The 22,279-nt window shown below is 43.4% G+C and overlaps 1 protein-coding gene across 1 annotated transcript in view; it reads left to right on the top strand.

The window, feature by feature from the left end:
- Positions 1 to 8,824: 8,824 nt before the first annotated feature.
- ARFGEF1 (ARF guanine nucleotide exchange factor 1) overlaps positions 8,825 to 22,279 on the top strand; it is a 139,933-nt gene continuing 126,478 nt past the window's right edge. The window contains exon 1 of the mRNA XM_090040103.1: positions 8,825 to 9,165. Within this exon, the coding sequence (XP_089896229.1) occupies positions 9,042 to 9,165 (124 nt within the window). The 5' untranslated portion in view covers positions 8,825 to 9,041. The remainder of the gene's footprint in view (positions 9,166 to 22,279) is intronic.

The following is a 22,279-nucleotide window of genomic DNA, read 5'->3' as shown; positions in this document are numbered from 1 at the left end:
AATGTGTTGTAAATTCATAGAATTATATAAAATAAGGCTTGAAGGGACTTTAAGGGGTCACTAAGTCTAGTTTATCCCCTTGCTGGCAGGGTGAACTATACATAATACATTCCTGACAAATATTTGTCTACCTGGTTTTAAAAGCCCCTAACAACAGAGATTAAAGAACTTCTCTAGGTAATCTGTTCTAGTGCTTAACTCTCTTTATAGTTAGAAAACATTGCCCTAATATTTTACCTAAAGCCCCCTCCCCATGTTGCATTTATGATGCAGACAACATGTTAATTATGGCATAAATAGCAAGGGTGCTATATATGCACTCAATTTAAGGGACCATCAAATGGCAAACTAGTCATAAAAATGTGCTACATGATGGTCATATAATGCAAAATATGTGTGTGGCCTGTTTGTATAGCACCTTAAATTGAACATGTAAGCATGTCCAGGGCTAGGGCTCCAGCCAGAGATTACACCACCAATGTCTTAAACAAGCCTTGAATCAGGGTCCGTTTGAGACACTAGTGTGGTCTGGGCTCCACTTTCATCTTGCCAATGGAAGGAGCATGATCTCAGGCTCCCCCTGTACTGGCAAGTAGAAAGGGTATGATTGGGATCTGATCCCTAGCCCCACACATGTGGCATGGCAGTGGGAATAATTGTTGATATTGGGGGTCAGATCCTATTGAGATTTTAATTTACTGTTTACCTAAGCTTCCCTTACAGTAGTTTCCAACTATTATTTCTTGCCGTATCTCCAGTAGATATGAAAAAGTTTATAATATTCCTCATTGTAGAAACTATATGCCATACTTATCCTAGGACTGGGTGGGCACAATGCGGCAGACGGGCCAGATGCAGCCCCCCAAGCCATTCTATCTGGCCCGCACGGCCCCTAAAAAATGTAGAAAATTAATATTTATCTGCTCCTCGCTGCGTCGTGCAGCCCTCCATGGCTTGCCAAAACTCAGTAAGTGGCCCTCCACCCAAAATAATTGCCTACCCTTGCCCTAAGATGAGCCTGGATTTAAGACAACCCCCAATAATTAGATTCTACACATGGAAATACATAAATTTGTTATAATTTTCCATGTATTCAATCTAATTGTTAGAAGGTTGTCTTTAATTCATCCCCCTCCCACTGCTGCATGGGGCAGGCAGTGAGGGGGCAGGCTATGTGGAGAGATCAAGCAGTTGCCCTCTGCTTGTGCCTGCCCTCTGGCATATCTGTCCCCTGCCTGCCTCCCCAGCCTCTGTTCCCTCACTTCCCCACCAGCCTTCACTCCCTGCTTCCTTGCCCAGTCTCTGCTCCTTCCCCTCCCACCCCTGCATCCCATCCTGGGGCACTGAGCACGCCCCAGCCCAGGCTCTATAACAGGGCAAGGCTGCAGCATGCACAACGCCTGTTGGCACAAAACAAGAGTGAGAGAAGGAGGAAGAGGGTCAGATAGGGAAGCAGAAGTCTTATGAGTGGCCGCAGAGATGGGAAGAAGAGGCTGTAGCAGGCAGGTGGTGAGATGCAGAGGCGGCAGGGGTTGGGGTACAGGTAGCAGCAGCAGCTATGGCCCCAACCCCAGGTAGGAGATGCAGCCCAAGCCACAGCAGCCTGCCCCCACCCTCCCTCATACTTCATAGACAAAGGGCTTTTTTCTTCCCTATGTTAAATGGTGAGAAAACCTTGTCTTAGAATCAAGTAAATACAGTACATCTTTGAGACTATATCAAGTGCAACAATCTTCATTTTTTAGACTAAACAAACACAGTTCTTTCAGTCTTACCTTATTTATCATGTTTTCTAGACCTTTCATCATTTTTATTGCTCTCTTTTCCCCCAGCTGTTTTACATCCATCTTGAAGTATAGTGCCCCAAACTAGACACGCTAATCCAGCTGAGATTGTACCAGTGGTAAAATTACCAAATTAATGCAAATTCCAATACATTTATTTTTGTTTTTTACTTTGATCTTAAACTGAATAATAGAGTCCTAGGCCCCTAGCACTTATTTGCTTTGACTGGGCCTTCCACTGCACTGGCCCAAATTTGGCCCTTCATTTGTATGGCAGTTTGAGGTATAAAGTATTACTGGTATATATAGCACAAGTATTACTATTTTAGCCTTACAGCTTGGCTCCAGTAACTGGGTGCAGAGTTGCTACATCGTTATATGTTCTCCTAGGGACTACAGAAGCAGCCTGCCTCTACTATTTGCCAACAACAGAATATGTATTAAAATCTCCTCTCCAGTCTTATGTAGTTTTAGTTTATGTAATTAGTCCCCATAGCCGGTGGAAGTGGGAGGCTAATTGGGCTTAGACCCTCCAGATGTGGGGCAGCAGTAGGGCTGCAAGGAAGCCCAGCCAAGGAATTCTGGCTGCTGCAGCAGGGGTGGGGGAAGGAGAGGCACTGCCCAGCTGACGGAACAGGATTGAACCGTGAGTGGCTCATCTGGGGAGCATGGCTCCTGCTGCTACAAGTACTCCGAGAAGCATGGGGTGCGCATGCCCCCAATCTGCATGGGGCAGGGTGAGCTGCTGCTGCACCAGGCTCTTCCCAGTGTGGGGGGCCGTAATACACTGGGGGTGGGCAGTGGCGGCGCTGAGAGGGAAGCTATGGGTGGGGGGTGGCTACACCTGACCCTCACCGCCCCCCGTTCTCCCCCCTCACCCCCTGTCAGGAAAAGCCTGGCACTGTCCCAGACCGTAGTGGCTGCCCACCCTGCCCTGTGCAGATCTGTGGGCATGTGCCCCCCAGGATGCATACAGCAGTGGGAGCCCTGGCCCCTTCGTATGCCCCCCAAATGAGCCGTGGCTCTATCCCATGCCCAGCCCTGCCCCAACTGTGCAGGGCCTGGCGGGGCAGGTGCAGGAGTCCTGGGGACTCCATCCCGTCTGGCCCGGCAATGCAGCTGAGGCTGGCCCCACTCTGGGCTTCCCCAGGCTGTGTGGGGTAGGGGCAGGTGTGGGGAAGCAGCCGGGGCCAGGCTGGTGGGCAGTGAATTTGTTGGCACTGGTGCCAGGCAATGATCCTCAGCCTGGGGGAAGGGGCAGCCATACAGGCACAGCAGGCCCCAGCCCTGATCGCAGGCCTGACTCGGCTTGGCTCCCTCCCAATCCCTGCCCGGTCCCAGCCCCACCCTCAGCCCTGTTCCCTCTCCTCTCTCTCCCCCTGCAGACTTTCCTGCTGGGGGGAGGGGGTGCATGTGCACATACATGTGTGTGCTCAGCACCCCCACTCCACAAAATAATTTTCTCCCTCCACCTATATCAGGCCTTTAAACCTTAAAAGCTGTTAGAGAAACCTTAACATAATTGTTGTAGCCTTTGAAAAAAGGAAAGAAAAAAAAGACAAGCATAGCTGCTTACACGTAAGATGGTGCCTTTATGGAATTAATGCCACTACTAAAGATACATCTGCACAGCTAGTCTTGTTTCCTTGCCACTTGGAGACAATTCAAAAGAGAAAGAATGGAATGGACAAAAAGAATTGGGAAGGATTCTTTACATCTATCCTTATTATTATATGGCACTTGAGTAACTCTAAAGAGAGAAAGGGAGAGTGTCTGAGGAGAGTACATTGAGTTTCCATGGCGTTTGGGAAGGATGATTGATCAGTTCAGTTAAGTGGCAATGAGAAATCAAAAGGAGAGTTAGAAGCTCCTTTAAACAGGATCCCATATTTCCCCTCCCAGAATGACACAATTAATTTAGACCCAATAGTATGTAAAAGGTCTGAATGAAATACCAACCCTTGATCTGCAAGAATGGAAGAAGGGATCACTCACTACCCCACAATATGGTTAAGAAGATAGAAGAAAAAAAATATTGCTCATAAAATTGCCTGCTTTGAGCAGAGTGTCTACTCACTGGAAATTTACTTCCTTTCTTGGTAAATTAAATAACAGTAACCCAATAAAAACTGCAACCTAAACCACCTCCAGAAACATGATAATTTGTAGAAATTTTTTTTCCTTCGAGAGAAGTTGCAGTCTCTCATTTCCTGGTTGGAAGTAAATGAATCCACTTGGAAGTAATATTCAGCTATAATCCACATGCTTCCAACCATTGCATTTAATTTGTTTGCCTCAAAAAAAAAGTGTGAGAAACAATAGGGAGAAGAAAACTTGCTAAATTTATTAAATGAAGATTCTATTTAGCTGCTCTTTAAGAGTGTTTAAACTCATGGGCTAGGGACAGACATTCAAAAAGCCTGTGCCTGAATTGATTCAATCTTTGCAGGTTAGTTTAATCTGGCTAGGCTAAGTCACTTTGTAACTGTAAAGACATCCCCTCTAGACTGAAAAAATTCAGGCACATGCCTGCAGTCACTCAGACTAGAAGCTGGGATGTGCTACAGCAGCCCTCCCTTCCCTTCCACAAGGCTGAGCTGAGGGGGACATGGAAAGGACCTGGCAGGAAGCTCTGATTATTTCCTCCCCTCCTGAGCTGCCCAGCAGGGAATGTTTATCACCCTTAACTCATTGTTTATCAACCCATGAAGAAAACAAAGCCTCTCTCCCTTAACTAATGGAGTTCTTCTTAAGCAGCTGTTTCAAGGAAGGACATTAAGCTACCTGTTTAGCTCCATAAAGCTGCCTGCCTCTGTCCTCTCCCACAGCATGACTGTAGCCAGTATGTGGTCTGCTAACTAATGCTGAGGCATCTGTGTAAGGCAGAGGGAATAATCTGTGTTTAACAGGGTGAAGCCAGTCTGCGTGGAGCTCTAGCCAGGGAGCAGAGGGGAGGGGCCAGCCCTGCTCTGGAGCAGAGAGCCCTGCCAAGCCCAGAAAGCATGCCGGGATGCTGGGGAAGTCTGGTTTATTGTAAACCAGAAAGGGGCCTGTGACAGACATTGCATAAACCAGTTTGACCCAAATCAGTTAAGTCTGATACTGCATTCAACTAGGTTTATCTCAAACTGGTTTCAGCCATTTTCAAACTGGTTTATGTGCACTGAATATCTGTTCTGTTACAGGTTTAAACCAGTTTCTGATCACTTAAACTTGTTTATGTGTAATGTCTATCCCTAGCCATGAAGCACCTCTCTGACTGTGAAGTTCACTAGGCATTTAGGATTCAACTGCACATGCCCAGAGCTGCATCGAGTCTCAGCAACTTGTTAAACCTAAGCTCTTCCTTCTGTATGGTTAGCCAAAAAGGTAGAACTCAGCAACCAAATGTTGAGTAGAAGGAGCTGAAAACATGAATTGCTCATGTCATCAGACTACAGCTACTAGCCCCATCATGTGTTGGGAATATCCAAAGCTTGCTTACTTAGCCATATCAGATATTAATCTGATCTCTTGCATAAAAGGTAGTTTTACTTTCCATTACTATTTAATTATCAAGTGTAATTAATTTTTAAGTAATTTATGAAATGGAAGCATCCAGGCCTTGTTTCAAGAAACTTTTAATATTTGTCTTTTAGGCGAATGTACCAATTTCATAAAGCTGTATAACTTAATGACCTGAGCAGCGCTTTGTCTAACTTAAGGACAGAAACCTGTTTCAAAACAAAGCAAATTGTTCCTGTTCATAGGAAGTTGGAATAGAATTAAGGTGGAAAACAGTGTAAACTTCTTTTGTTAACTGCCCCCCAATTTTCAGTTTCAGCTTGTAACAACCATAAAAGCCAAATTTAAAAAAAGCTAGACAACCCCTGAATTTGAGCGCCTATCCACTCTGCATGGAAACAACCATACATCAAAATACACTGCACACACAGTGTCAGTTGCATAGTTACCCTTTTTCATAGAGTAATAGCAAGCAGATAACACACTGTGCATTTCTGACTAGACTGTATAAATAAGCAGAAAACTGCATTTGCTAAGCACTACTTGCATCCTGTCCTTGTATGGAAAGCAAACAGTAGATATCTGCAAGCCTTTACAGTTGATCACAAGTTGATATATCTTAAAAAAACAGTCATGTTGATATTTTCAGTGTATGAATTTGTGATGGGTATATGGAATATTCAGAGTAGTTCATCAGTTAAAAGGCTTTTCAGTTAACACATTCAGAAAAAATGTAACTAATGTCCTAAGAGACTTATGCGGATCTTCAATCTTTTGGATGAGACATAAGTCTATAGCCCAAAATCTCAGGCTGCTTTTTGCAGGAGTCAAAATGCTATCACTGTTGGATGATGTGATTACTATTGCTTTTATTTTTCTGTTCCATGGGGCTGTTGGTAGGCTTAGGCCAATTATACATTAGAAATATTGCCAGCATAGCTATGTCAAGCAGAAGTTAGTTTGTAAGTTAGTCGACCTATGTGTACAAATTTACCCTATATGTACAAAGTTATATGTACAAACTACTTCTCATAGGTATATGTCAGTCAGTGTTGTGATGGGGTGTGATTTGTAACCAACACTGCTGTACTGGCTCTCAGTGAAATTCAGTTATACTGGCAAACCTGAACTTTGTTGTAATATTTTATTTTGTGCAACCCTGGTTTACACATTTAAAAGTTTTCCTGCCATTTGCACTCCTAGCCAAATTAACTATGCTGACAAGTCCTGCTGTAAATGCTGTTATAACTACAACAGAACAGTATAGCTGGAACTAGTATACAGTATAACAGTATAGCTATATCAGCCAGCAAACTATTGTGTCAGTGTAAGCTGCATCTACACAGTGGAGGATTGGTAGAATGTCTCTACCAGTTTAGCTACACAGGCAATTCCATTTAAATATAAAGTCTCAAAAGACTACTGCTTTGCTAATATAACCTCTGTTTACATTAAATTTTTCTGGTATAGTAAATAGCCATGCCTTTACCAAAAAGAAAGGGATATAGAACAGGAAGACACTATCCAGGTCAGGGGTGTACAACCCAGTTGGTCCTGCAGGCCAATCTGCAGTTCCTCTCATGCCAGATTTAGCGACTATAGCACTCGCTACAGGATCCGTGCTGAATGTCCTGGAGCAGCTGGGGTGGTTGTCATCTGGGCATGGATCCCAGAGCAGCTGGAATGGGCATTGTGGGTGGTGCAGTCTATCTGGGCCAACTGAGTGCCATACTACATGTGGTGCCACCTGGCCACAATTCACTTTATGCAGCACCCTTCCTAGGATCTACATCACACACAATGCCCTGACACCTGTTCCAGCCAGTCCTGGTCCCAGATCACTGATCTATGTCATGCAATCTACCCCACTGCTATTGCAGGCAACTGTGTCCTCTAACCCCATTCATCAAGTTTTAAATTGAAGCTAGTTGTTTTTTGTACCCGTTGCTTTTCTTGGACAACCATTGCCTACACTTACTTACTCAACAGTTAGAAACTACCTCCTAGTTTACAGCTTATGTGCTATAATGGGCAATTTATACCTGTGTGTTCTTGTGCCAGCATTTTCCTTCAGGATCCCTATTCTCGTGTAGACTTGACCTCAGTGCGGGTCAAATCTGATTCTTGGGTGCAACTTCTCAATGCAAAACATAGCCTGTAGGGTTACTTCGCTTCTGGTGACAGCTCCTCTGAGGCTTGACCTTATACATGAAGCAGGCTAGGATTTCTAGTACCCCAGGGTCTAGAAAAGATAAACCCAGATAACAATTCAGGACACAAGAACGCTGTGTAACCCTGCAGTGCAGATGCAGAATGCAGCAGCAGTGATTTCCAGTGGCCTGTGTCACTTTTCCCACTTGAGAGCAGGCTTCAGGGGGACAGTGGTGTGAGGGCTGGTGCCGCCTATGGAACGCTGGCTGTACGGAGCAAGGTAACCAGGAGGGGGAGAGCCCCTTTGGTGGCAGCGAAAGAGATGAGGAGGAGGAAGGCCAGGCCGCCTGCCACAAGGTGCGTGATGCCAGGACCAGCTCCTGGATCAGGTCTACCGCAGGTTCAGCTGGTGCTAGAAACACAAGGCCAGAGCCCTGCACACAGTTCATGGTGTGTCTCCCACCAGAGACCAGCCAGCAGCACAGGAAGGAGGGAGCCCCTCAGTGAAACGAGCCAAAGAGGCAGCATTGCCAGGTCTTAAATATGAAATTATTGTCTTGGAAGCTCAAAATGTTCATATTTGTTGAAAAATGATGGTACACTGAAAAAAAATGGAAATAAGCATGCAATAAGTATGCAAATAAGATTTTTTTTTTCTTATTTACTTCATGTTGCAAACTATAATGGCCAGTGAGCAAGTGAGAACTGGGTCATCCAAGTTAAAGCATTTCTTTATGTGGAGGCAAGCAGTCATAAGCAGTGATCCTGGTTTTCTCTGATTTAAAAACATCCCCAATTTTCAACTAAAAAAAACTAACCCCAAATGCACAATTTTCTGTACTTTGTGTGAAACACCACTAATACATAGATAGATAGTGTTGTTTCATTTTAATCATGGAAAATGTGGATTTGGGATTACTTTTTTTCACCTGGAAATTGGAGCTTTTTCTAAAATCAAGAGAAAACCAGGATCTCTGGTCATAAGGAAGTGGGATAACAAACCCCCAAAAAGTCAGTTAAGCATCCCTGAAAGTGAACTGGGTTTTGCGTAGCCTGCACCAATTAAATTACCTGCTTCATAAAGGATCCCACGCTTCGACTACTTTGACTGTTATTTATCGAGACTACACCGTACAAAGTCCAGGCAAACGCTATAAGGGCTGCACACCTGACCGCTCTGCTGCAGGCCGGAGACGCCTCTGGGCAAGGGGCGGGGCTGCTCGAGGGAGCCGCCCCGCCCCTCCCTTCCAGCCCTTGACAGCCGCCGCGCTCCTCCCCTTCTCTACACCTGTAGCGCTTCGCGCACCCACAGGGCAGGTCCCAGCCGAGCCGCCGTAGCTCTGCGGCTCTGCCCACCCGTTCCCTGCCGCCTGGGTTGGGCCCCTGCCGCCGCCGCTTCCTCCCCCGCAGCCGCTCGCCCGGCCGCGGCCCTGACGTCGTTTCCTTCCAACATGGCGGGGGCAGGTTGTCTCCGTTGCCACTAATGGAGGCTGGTGCGGGCGGGCGGCGCCGGCACTGAGCGGTCCCGGCCCCAGCGCAGCGCAGCGCCCCCGGCCCCGGCTGCTGCCGCCGGCCCCCGCGGGCGGTCCCCGCGCTGCGCCCATGTATGAAGGGAAGAAGACGAAGAACATGTTCCTGACGCGGGCGCTGGAGAAGATCCTGGCCGACAAGGAGGTGAAGAAGGCGCATCACTCTCAGCTGCGCAAGGCCTGCGAGGTGGCCCTCGGTGAGACCCTCGTCCGCCTCCCACCCCAACGCCGGGGCTGAGGGGTTGGGGGCGGGGGAAGACGGGGCGGCCCCAGGATGAATAGGCAGAGGCCGCGCCGGACCGCCCTGGAAGCGGACGGAGAGGGAGGAAGCAGGTGACGGGCGCAGGTGGGGGATGGAAACAAGACAATGACACCCGAGCCAGGCCGCGCCTCATGCGGGCCCGTCTGCAGGGAGGGGCGGGGAGGTCTGGGCGAGGCCCCTGGGAAGAGGCCTTTTATCACGGCTGAAAGGCGGGGGGGGGTGGGGTGTAAATCTTCCGTGCGCTGGGGAGACCGAGCAGCCCGGTGGAGGGGGGAGCTCCGCGCCGGGGCCTGGGTGGGGGGTCCTAGCCCGGCTCGTGTTCTGGGGAATAGGGCAGGGGAGTGGAGACACAGTCGGGGCTTCTCCGTGACGGGCGGCTGGTGCAGGTCTCCGGCCCTGGGCGGCTTCTGCAGGGCTCTTGGCTTCAGTAGGGAAAGTGCGCTCCATACATTCAGTCCTGGTAACGGCCCCTGTGGCTTTGTCCCTTGCATGAGAGAGGTGTTGGCTTCTGACTTTCGTTGAGCACTGTGAATGGCCCCCCTGTATCTTTGTTCATCCTTTGGCAGTGCTGTTTTAATACTTATTGGGGTTTTTTTCTCTCTTCCTTATGTTTCTCAAACATTTGGTGCTGCAAGAATCTCCATTTTAAAAGGCCCTGTTCCCCTAAGATGTGCTCATTTAAAATAAAATGAATGACAAGTGGTTTCAGGTGTGACACCTGGCTCAGAGTCCAAGTGCTGGGTTTTTTTTTTGGTGGGGTTTAATCACACTTACTTTTTTTAATAACCTACCTGATCGCTTCTCCTTTGTGAAAGACCTTGACAAACAGGAAAGTGGAAGGAGAAAGGGGTTAGTCACAAAATGATGTCAAACATGCAAAGTAAACACATTGAAGGAAACAGCCTTTAGTCTTTCAGTTGTAGTTAGAAGTCACTTAGGAGTCATTAGTTAATAAAATCAGTCACTTGTGAAGTGTGATTTTTTGTTTTTGTTTTGTTTTTGTTTTTTTTAAATTGATCTCCCTTTAATACATAACAGACTTATGGGAGGGGAGTTATTTATAGCTTAGAATTAGGCAAAAGTAAAATTTTAATTCAGCTTATTTGAATCAGTTATTTTCCAGAGGCTAAAACCACAGCCTTCTATTGTGCAAGTTCTTAGAGGCAATGACTTGGGCAGTGACTGTGTGTGTACAGCATGTAGGCAATCTAAAACTGTCCTGCAGGTTAGGGTCTGCCTGCACATATCAAACTTGCATGAAGCTCCATTGATTTGTCTGCCAGTGTAGAACCCAACTGAGACTTTTTCCCCTGGATCTAATTGTAAGACTAGAGCTAAACGCAGAAATACGACACGTGGGTGTAAAAGGCAACAAAGGACGGTAATGAGGGAAGATAAGAACAGAGGCAGTTACCTATGTTAGTCTGAAGTCAGGCAGAAGGCAAGGTAGATAAGCACCTTATGGACTAACAAAATAAGATATAGAGAGAGCAAAAGCTTTTGTGAACTTGAACTCGTGTCATCAGATGATAAGATGGAAGAGAAGAGCAACATATGTTTTTAATGCATCTGTTGGCTTCATATATTATATTCTAAGGATTTTAAATAGGATAACTGATGTTACTAAATCATCCATAGTTTAACTGGAAAAGTGTTTAGATTATGGTTTAATGAAAGCTCTTTGTTTGTCTCCGGTGGCTCCATATTCTAATCATTTTAATTTCTTGCTCTTGAACAAGTTTCATCTGTAGGTATTACAATGCCTTACAAGACAGTGAATATTATCCTCATTTCATAGTTGAGGGAAGAGGGTGATGAATCTTTGGCTTTCCAGTGCTATCAGTAGAGTCAGAAATGAACATGAATAAATGAACATGAATGTGTCAATTTCTGATCTAATCCAATGTTTGGCATAGAAGTGTCTCCAAAAGTCTCCAGATAAAGACCCAAATCCAAGGTGTTAGAGAATCAGTACTCTATTAATAAACTTCAGTGAAGCTATATCTGATAAAGTTGAAGCTACTGAAAGTATTCAGTTGACAGATTTTGATTTTTCTTACTTTTTTTTGTTTTGCTTAGTGCAGTTATATTTATGATGTAGATATTTGTCTGAATATTTAGTCCAGTAGGGTCTAGGTTAGTTTATCTAAGGCATAACAAACTTTCTTCATTACTATTTTAGGATATTCCCAAGCACAGCAATGCCAGTAATATAATAGGATATTACTAGCTAATGGTAGGTTAGAGGAATTCTGTAATTACAATCAGTTGTGACTGATCCAAATATTAGTTTGGCTTGGGCCCTTCTTTTATTGGCCATCTTGAAGTTAATACTGATCTGTCAAAGTTAGAAAATACAATTGGCATTGAGTCTCAAGACGTAGCTTTTGAAAAGGACTTTTTCTCAATAATAATCTGATTTAACAGGCCATGGAATCGTAAGAAGGCATAGAGAGAATACCTTTAATTGGCCATAACATAGAAGACCAGAAGTGTTCAGAAGCTTTAAGAGATGTAGGTTCTTTTATATTCTGTCAATAGGATACAAGATTTGTCTATTATATGACTAGTACCTATAATCAACTAAATTATGAAAAACTGAATTGAATAACACAACTTTAGCAGACTATCGGTAAAGATTTTGAAGTGCACAAAATTGGTAGCTGTACTTCATATTGTTTTCATTCAGACTCTTTCAAATCATTGTCAGGCTGGTGGGAGTCCATATTTAATCTAACTAATTTTCCTTGCATTCTAGCTGGCTGCAACTTTTAGCTTTATTTCCTGGGGAGAAAAACAATTATTTTAGTGTTCCTTTTGTTTTTTTTTCCCTCCCTAAAATTATGCAATCCATGTGATGAACCCAGCACACACAAATAATTCACAAAACACACTAGTGTTCTTTGACAATAGGCAAAGAAAACAGTAAGAAAGCACTCTTTAGATTCATAAGGATGTATTATGATCACCAGGAAGTAGAGATTTAAAATAAAAGCTTCCATTATTGCTCATAATCCCTGTGTCTTCCACAATATTTTAAATAAATTTTTCTTAGAAATTTTTTGGGTAATTTTTTTGCTTTGTGTCTAACTGAATTGGCTTGCCTCCAACCACAAGTTGAAGGTGAAGTCCTTTTCAGAATTTAATACAGACAACTTCCTTGATTGGTTATTGGACGTACTGGGATAAAATGTAAATTAAACCATTGTTTCATGAAATGTGCTTTGAAATAAATTCAACTTGAATTTTAAACAAATATTTCACTTGCATTACAACTTATGTTTCAGATTTTAGATTCAGGAGGATTAAGTCTAGTATTTATGTTAAATCTTTCACAGGTTGCACATGGAGATTCATATAGAATACTTTCAACTACGTGCTTAAATTGTCACTTTTTTAATTTCCCATTGTTCATAATGTTCTTTAAGAAGCTAAAACATGTTATACATATAATTGTTTCACTCTTTTACATTATTGTGCACCAGACACTTTTAAAATATGATAACAGCAGTGTGTTCATCTTCTGAATTGGGCACTGTTTAATGTAGGCAGCAGGATTAGATCTTTATTGTTCTTGAGTAGCAGCAGACAAATGATTGCTACCATTTTGTATTATAACTTTGTTTTATATCTGTATTGCGCAGAACAGTAAAACAATTTGAAGGGAAATTGAATTGTATGCCTACTTTAATATTCAGATAAAAATACTTTTACAGGACACTAGATAAACTTTTTTTTTAACTGAAAATGTTTAACATTAAAAGCATTTGTGTCAGAATTAGGCTGTGGGTCTGAATGGATAAAGAACAAATCCAAAGAAGTCTCAGGTTGAGCAAAACATTATTCATTACTGAAGATTTTGGCCTATTTACAGAGGATTCTGCCAATCATAAATCAGGATGGTCCCTGGGTGCATGTATTCCTCTCCAAATAAACAATATGGACTAAATACAGAATATCCATGGAAGTGCAACATGCTTGAAGTTAAGGACATCATTAAGTGTTTTGTTCAATGGGGGGTGCCAGTTATGAAAAATATACTAGAATTTAACCCCCAAATTCATTGCTGCTGATTCTGTTGGCAGGACCTCCATGTAGGGAACCCTTTAAGGCATGACTGCTATGAAACTTCTTTCAGCTCATCAGTCTGAGCTCCCAGTGATGTGCATACATGGTGTCAATGGTCGGCAACATTTTTCTGAAAGTGGGTAACAATGACCCAGCTTGGGTATTAGGCAAGCTGTTGCTGTTCTTTACTGCCTAACGATGGCAGGCTCTAAAGTTGCTTTTCCTTACTGCCTAACCCCTGGCTCTAAAGTACAGATTTGGCCATTAGTGCAGGGATTGGCAACCTATAAGCCCATGTGATCTTGTAGTATAGATAGCATGTCATGCACTCTTTCAAGGATAAATAACTATAAAGAAATGAGAGTTGAGTGTAAGTATCTGAACCTGGAAAAAGCTTAGAGACTGGTTGATTCCAAGTAGACTTGATTAATCTGCAGTCAGCTATGACTTTACAGTTCTTCTGCCTGCCTTTCTTTAACCTTCACCTATAATACTACTAAAATAGTTCTGTTTCATTAAACTCAAGGTACTGCCTGGAAAATGGCAGCCCTTAGCTTTCACTTGTGTTTTGACTATGGAAAAATAATAAAGTAGTTCTTCTGTTTTCAACAACTCAGACCTAAAGACTGAGAGTCAGGACAGACTGTTTTTGACACTTTATATTTGACACTTTGAAATCTCTGGGTTATCTTGTGAATCAGGTGTAGGTGTTTGCATATCTAATAATGCTAATATTGACAGGTTGTAGCTGTGTTGGTTTAAGGACGTAGGGAGACAAGGTTCTTTATGTAAATCTAATATCTTTTATTACACAAATTAAAATAGTTGGAAAAATTCTTCTTTGCAAGCTTTTGGGTACAGATACCCTTCATCAGGCTGAGGAAGTGTCTGTAGTTGGTCTGTGCTCTTCCTGGATTAAATACTAAAGAAGCCCATACACATACGAGAGAGCCTTTTAAAAGTTATACCTTTAAAGGGATCCATGGGCACAACAATTAAGGATCACTGAGTTAAATGGTCATGTCTTAGAAAGGGAGGTGCATAGATGTGTAGTAAGTATGTATAGTACATTACTGCCTGTTGTAGGTAAAATCCAGCATGGCTAACTATATCTCTTAAATTTATACCATGTTATAGCTGTGAAATTAATTCCCTTAAAAAGTTAAATTAGCTGACATTTCTGTTTCTCCCCACCCCATATATGCTACCGGGCTTTGTAACTTGGGTGCCACACTTTGAACTCATTGCAGCTTGTCTCCAAAGTTAGTGGTTACTTTTTTAGGTACTAAAGCTGCACTTTATTGCATGGCTGATAGGAAAGATAGTGATCCTGTAAAGTGTATATTTGTTTATTTTGATTGCATTGCTATAGGAAAAGTAATGAAGAATAATATTTGAATGGGGTGGGGGTGCCAGTTACGGACTATATTAGTTATGTAGGCATGGTATTTTGGGGCTGAAACAGAATTTTTTTTAAACAACCCAGGAAATTTAAAATGGGATGAAAATCTTTCTTGTATTAATTGTCTTTGCCTTTCTCCTTAGCACTTTAGTTGTGTGATGTTCTACTTGGTATGGTAAATAAGGAGCTTTTGTTTGATGCTTATTATATTTGGAAATTAGCTAGCAGGGGTTCTCTGTTATTAATATAGCTCACCCACTTTTGCAAGGCTTAGGGCTATCATTTTAGAACAATAAGGCTTCCTTGACTCTGTGAACTGTGTTCCAGGTCTTCCATCACTTCTGAAACCTGATGCATTAGTACTGTGTGAGATTTGTAGGACTGATTTAGGAAAAGTATGTCTAAAATTGTAGTCCAGTATCTTGAATGCTGTACTTAGTCTGTGACTGTTTATGAGTAATGACACTGACCAACCCTAATACTTGGAAAGGGAAAAGGCATAGCAACTCGTCTTACGCTAGGATTAATGATGGCTGCATTTTGCCTGTTGGTCATGGCCTCATACAGGGTTTAATTTCTGTAGTAAACTGCATAACCCATACCTAGGCTTGTATACCTTCCCAAATTAAGATTTAAAAAATGTCATGAAGGCTCTGTCCTGACTTTCATACTTTCTAAATCTCATTTTAAATTACTTTGTTTAGCACATCTTTATAGTGCAGAAAGGGCAGCCTTTAAATATAGTCCTGTATAATAAACTGGAGTAGGGCTAATTGTAATGTTGAAGCTTCAATAATAAAGTTATTGTCTTGTGACCACATTGCACCTGTTTCTAAAATGAATCTGCTTTACTGTTTCATACTTCCTTTTTTGTAGTCAGTCTTTTCTTTTCATATTCCCTACTAATGCATTGTTCTGCACTTGTCACTTTTTTTTCTTTTCTTCTCTTTGTTCTGTCTTTTTTTTCCTTAACTTTTCTCTTCAACTGCTCTCTTTGGTCATTTTAGTACCCCTTGCTTTTTCATTTTTAGAATAATGGCACTGAGTCTATTAATTTGTTGTTATAGTGAGAGATTCATTTCTTCTAACATGGAATATTTAAAAAAATACTTTTAGCTTAATGATTGTTGAAATCAGATATTTGAACTAGCTTCTTCTGGAGTTCTCCAGAGAGTCTAACAGTCTCTAAAGTACATTGTTTAAAAACAGCTGACTTGCAGCTCAGTGGCCCATGAGAACTGGCAAAAAGGTGGCATAAGAAGAGTTGAGAACACGGCTGTGGACTCAGTGTTTTGGAGATGGAGGAACTTTGAGTGGTGCCTGCCTGCCTTCCTAGAAAACCAGACAAGATGGGATTGTTTTGTTGGAGGTGGACTAACACGCCCAGCTCTCTATTCAGCTTTGGTGTTTGAAGTATAGACAAGCCTTTTGACATAGCTATGCCAGCTCTAAATTCAGTGTCCTTAGCACAGAGGTGGTATATATTGATGGAAAGGGGTTTCTGTGTTAACCTGTCTACACCCTTTCTGTGAATTGCATAAGCTAAGCTTATAGAATGTTCTTTGTTTGGCATGGAGTTGACCTTTTAAATTTCCTTGCTGATAGCTGCCCTGGTGCAACTTTATGGCTTAGACCAGCTCTGGACACTTAATATTTTGCTGTAGGTAGTTGCCAGGTGAAAACTTGAGCGGGGGGAAAAAAAAGAGTAGCAAATAAGAATGTGAGAGGTTCTCATTCTGGGTTTTATTCTATATATTCAGTGACATGATGGCTAGCAAAAGATTCTGGAATTGAGCTGTTGGTTTAAGGATTTTGAATCTTGGGGTTATACAGCTTGGTTGGCCTTCATCTAAGTAGAAGAGAGCCAGTTTCCTAGGTGACATGCTGGCTATACAAGCGAAAAATGTTAAACATAAGGATAGAATGAGAGGTGGAAACAAATGAGCACGCATTTAGCGCAAAATGTTCAGGAAAAAAATCAAGGCAACAAAGGCTTTGAAGAGAAGAAATTACTTAATTTTGTGTTCACCAATGCTAGGAGTTTGTATAATAGACAAGAGGAATTGGATTTCTTGTGTGTATAAATTTGACTTCGTTCGTTTCATTGAAACCTGGTGGGGAAAATTGGCATGCTTGAAATGTTAAAATAAATTGTTATAACCCATTTAGAAAGTGGGAATGGCACTAAGTCAGAATGGCCTTATCTTATTTCATCATCACTAGCAACTTAGAAGCAAATGATCTTCATAGAAAGTTGGGGTTGGAAGGGACCTCAGAAGGTCATCTAATCTAACCCCCTGCACAAAGCAGAACCATTGCCAGCTAGATCATCCCAGCCAAAGCTTTGTTTAGCTGGGTTTTGAAAACCTTCAAGGATGGAGCTTCCACCACCACTCTGGGTAACCTGTTCCATTGTTTTACTACCCTCCTAGTGAGAAAATCCATCCTAATATCTAACCTGAACTTCTCTTGCTACAACTTGAGATTGTTGCTCTTTGTTCTGTCATCTGTAACCACTGAGAACAGGTCTAGCTCCATTGTCTTTTGAAGCCTGCTTCAAGAAGTTGAAGACTGCTATTAAATCTACCCCTCAGTCTTCTCTTCTGCAGACTAAATAAGTCCAGTTCCCTCTGCCTCTCCTCATTAGTCATGTCTCCCAGCTTCCTCTATTTTTGTTGCCCTCTTCTGGATTCTCTCCAGTTTCCTCACATCGTTTCTATAGTGGGAGGCCTGAAACTGAACACAGTACTCTAGTTGTGGCCTCACCAGTGCTGAATAGAGAGGAATAATTAGGGTGGTGCAAAGCTTCGGTAGCTGATTCTATTAAGAGGAGATTCAGCCTGATTCAGAGACCAAATCCGAATCAAATCGTGAGGCAGAGTAAAAGCTCCAAAAAGATTTGGCCTATTTCGGAGATTGGGCCATAGACTAAACTGGCTGCTGACAGCTGCCTCTAGCTGGTAAGTCGGTTGGGGTTGGGAAGATGCATGGGGGAGGGAGGGATTGGAGCCGGGACAAGCTGCCCAGCTGGGGCGGGGACACATTACTTGGGGAGCAGGGTGCGGTAGCATTGGAAGCAGGGGTTCTGCCCTGCTGCCTCTTGCCCGGGAGAGGCAGGATGAGGGCATGGCTCACTCCAGGCAGACTGGGACAAGTGGCAGCAGGACAGAGCCCCTGTTCCCAATGCTGAGAGCAGGGGCTATGCCCTGCTGCTGCCCGGAGTGAGCCATGCCTGCATCGTGCCCCACCCCGCCCCGCATTAGCTGGGCAAGCAGCAGGAGGGCATAGGCAAGCACAGCTAGAGGAGCTGTGAAAGAAGCTCCCATGGCTACGCTGCCTGGCTCAGCCTCCAGCACTTAAAAAAGACAAAAAATCCACACTCACAGGCTCTGTCAGTGGGGATTGAGGATTCAGGGCACTGGGAATCGTGCCCCTGCCTGGCACCTGTGCAGCAGCTGCCCCGTGGCATGGGTGCAGCACAGCTCAGCAGGGCACCCTGCACTGTCTGGGAGCTGAAGCAGCTCAACGTCAGCCAGAGCCCAGCAGCACTCAGCCCCAGTGGCCCCAGCTCCCAGAGAATGTGTGGCACCCTGCTGAGCCGTGCTGTGCCTGCACCATGGTGCAACTGTCGCATGAGTGCCAGGTACGGGGGGGTGATTCCCACTGCCCCGTGCTGCTTGGGGTGGGGGTAGGGCTCTGCCACGAGCCAGCAGACCTCACTGCCAGAGCCAGTGGGGGTGGGGGCTGTTGGGGTTTTTTTGGTGGTTGTCTTTTTTAAATTGCCAGGGTGCTGGGGCTGGGTGGGGTAACCTTTGGTGGGGGGAGGGAGCAGGAGCGGGGGCTGTGCTGGGGGCTCTGCTATGTGGCCCCAGGGCCCCCACAGCCACTGCTACTGCTGGTGAGTGTGTGGGGGTTTTTCTGTTTTTTATTTATTCATTTATTTTTTATTCCCGGACTGCTGGGGCCAAGTAGGGAGGCCGTCACAGGGGTGGTGATCAGGGAATGGAGGCTGCATGGAGGGGGTTCTGCCAGGAGGTTGGTGAGTACAGGGCTTTTTTTTTTGCTTTTTTTTTTCTTTTTTTTTTCTTTTTTTTTTTTTTAAGTGCCAGGGCTAAGCTGGGGCAGGGCATGGCATCTCCTGCAGCTCCCCCCCCCCCCAACCTGGGGAAAGGCAGGCACAGCTGGAGGAGCCACCTGGTTGTGCTTGCCTCTCCCCGGCCCATCCGAATCTCAACAAATCCTCCTAAGCTGATTCAGCCGAATCAACTCAGCAAAGTGATCTGAATCTCCAAATTGAATCGCTGTCCTCTGGGTTGGCTGAATCCAAATCGAATACTTCCCTATTCGCACAGGTCTAGGAATAATCACTTCCCTTGCGCTCCTGGCAACACACCTACCAATGCAGCCCAGTATGCTGTTAGCCTTCTTGGCAACAAGGGCACATTGCTGGCTCATATTCAGCTTGTTGTCTACTGTAACCCCCAGGTCCTTTTCTGCAGAGCTGCTGCCCAGCAAGTCAGCCCCCAGGCTGCATGGGCTTGTTCCGTCCTAAGTGCAGGACTTTGCACTTGTCTTTGTTGAACCTCATGAGATTCTTTTTGGCCAAGTCCTCCGATTTGTGTGGGTCACTCTGCATCCTAGCTCTACCCTCCATCATATCTACTACATCCCCCAGCTTGGTGTCACCTGCAGACTTGTTAAGGGTGCACTCTATGCTATTGTGCAGGTCATTGATGAAGACATTGAATTTTGAATCTTTATAGACTGATATTCTAAAAGGTAAAGCATAAGATGAGGTATTAGCATGTTACAGACTTCTAAATTACATTGGAGGAAAAAGACGACTATCCTTAAGCATCTATCTGTTGTAGGGAGTGGGTGGGAAGAGAAGCTGCTTTACCATGGAGACTACAATCTGAGTGTCATTCTTATGCTACCAGTGAGAGAACATCTTCGGAATTTCTTAAGTCGTAGATGACAGTTTCCTTACTCAGAATGTTGCATCAAGCTGTGGTGAGGGTGGAATTCAGTAATGGGTCTTATCTGGCAGAGAGAGGAATTGAGCACAGAACTGAAAAACAGCGGTGGTTTATGTTCATGTGATCATGACTGGATTATGGTTTGTTTGATGATATCTTTTACTGGACCAGCTAGAGAGTTGTGGGGAGATTAGACAAAGCTTTCAGGCATAAAACCATTTTGTACCTGCAAACTTTGTCCAACATGCCTCTCAACTTGTTGCATATTCCCTGGACAGTCACAGCTACTATGACTACAATAGAACTAAACTGTTCTGTGCAAACCTATAGTTTATATACTTGGTGCTGTTAAAAGGCCATTTCATGAAGCAGAAAATTACTATGAACAAAATTTGCATTAAAAACTTGTCTTAAGAATATTTTATTAAATATTGGCAAAGCTATAGTGTAGGGTGAAAGTCCCACTGGTTTAAAACACTATATGGCTTAGAGGCATAAAGAAAGCAGCCATAAATCAATTAAAATGTAAGAAAAAGGAAATTTGATGATACTGAATGGAATTCAAAAGTTAGGAATTGTCTCTCTCCTTTTCATTTTTTTTTCTATTCTTTTCTTTAAGGGGGGTATAGGAGGACATGGCGTGGGGGGAGGGAGGAATGACACGACACACAACAAATGGTCAGCGGAGGTAGAGCAGTAAAGAGTATAAGCGTATTGGTCCATTCCTAAATGGACAATGATACAATTGTCATTCATGTGTTGAAGGCTGGAATGTCAGTACATATTTCTGTATTGGGGGAGGGGAAAACCACATAATATTTGTATCCTGATGGTATTTCCCATTCTAATTGTAACTAAGCAAGGTGTTCAACAGCGATTACTAAAGCCAGTCATTTGTAAATGAGTAGCTCCAGCTAGTGTATGTCCATGAGGCTTAAAGTTGCTCTCTGGGGTTTGTGTGTCTTCCCCCCCGAAATCCCCATTTTCCCCATCAGTAAATCTTGAAGTGAAGAGGTAAACTCCAGGAGAAAAATAACTTGAAAACAACCAGGGTGAAGTCACTCTGAAGAGTGTTTCTTCTGGGACAGCAAATGACTATGCAACTTACCCTTTGGGAGAAGCCACAATACAGACCTCCAGCATCTCTGAGTGCTTTGCTTCCTTCCTCACTTGGCCTCTCCTCAGACATTTTCTCTCAGGCTGCACTTCGTTAGTCCCATTGAGCAGGGAACAGAAGATGTCCCTTCCACTTTATAAAAGGACATTGTTAATTTAGAGTGGTCTCAAAGACCCACAAGATAGATTTAAGTTTTTTTTCCCTCAGTCATTTATAGGGAAAGGCTCAAGGAGCAAAATCCTATTCAGTGTCGGAAGGAAAGTTGGAGGGTGACTTAATCAAAGGACTTTTCATTTCAGTAGGCATATTTTAAATAACCAGTGGCTAAAAGTTTTAAACTAGACCAATTTGGATTCAAAGTAACATTTCTTAAGAATTTTCATCTTAATTAACCATTGAAGTAATTGGCTTCTAGCAGGTTTTAATCACTGGAAACTTTAAAAATTGAGGTTAGATGCTTGAAGCATTGAGATGCCAGTTATGGCTAAGGCTATAGGGTTTTATCAGCAGCTTCTGTTGATGCTTTTCTTGGTATTTGGAAAACCTAGAGGTTCCTGAGTACTGGGTCTTATGGCTATGAGTATGACCCTGAATATCTGGCGTCAGGAAGGAGTTTCTTTGCTATGCCAGATTGTCACAAGTGTGGGTTTTTTTGTTTTTGCTTTGTGTAGTTTGGGCCATGATTCTTGTTCCTAGGACCTTCTTAATGTGTATGCTAATGAACTGCTGTTCCTGCAGTAGCTGGGCACTAGCTGTGCCCTGATCTCCCCAGCTTTTTACCTGTTATGTTATAGGGTGTTCTTGGTGTTCTTTCTGGCTGTGACTGGAGGTTTGCAGTTGTAATTTTGGGGATTCCTCCAGTTAAGTGGCCCAAGCACTCGGGTAACTAGACTCAGTGGCCCTTCCCATTCTATTTTTCTAGATCTTTTTCTGAAATAAATCCTCTATTTCAAACTGGAATTAATTCAGGGAAGTTCTGCACCTTGTCATGCATGTAGTCGGACTGTATGATCACAGTGGCTTCTTCTGGTCTTGTAACCTATGAAAAGTAATCACTGATGTGGGACAGTGACTTTTTTTTTCTTGATGGAGAAAGCATCTTCTCTCTGTGACAACTGCATTTTATACTTGCTTAAAAATAAAAATGTATTTTCTGGTATTATTCCATGATATATTTTCTCAGCACAAACTGACAACAGAAACCAACAGAGAAATCCCATTTGGATAGGAAAGATACTGCCTCTTGCCTGTCTGTGCCTCTCCAGGAATGAAGAATACAAAAAGCTTCACAAGTTGATTCAAGAATGCTACTTTATTTTCTTTATGCAAGAGGCAAGGATTTCTTAGAGTGACTTCTTTTATTTGACCAACCATGTAATATCATCCTAAGAAATCCTTGTCTTGCATAATTTCTGAACTGTCATGACTACATCATCTCACTTGTACTATCTTTTTTATTTTTAATGAAATTGTGGTTTTGAAG

This window comes from Crocodylus siamensis, chromosome 3 (genome assembly GCF_052110815.1).
Source record: "Crocodylus siamensis isolate JL-2025a chromosome 3, ASM5211081v1, whole genome shotgun sequence".
Lineage (NCBI taxonomy): Eukaryota > Metazoa > Chordata > Crocodylia > Crocodylidae > Crocodylus > Crocodylus siamensis.
Note: the sequence above shows the minus strand (reverse complement) of the source record. Positions and strands in the feature narration are given on the sequence as shown.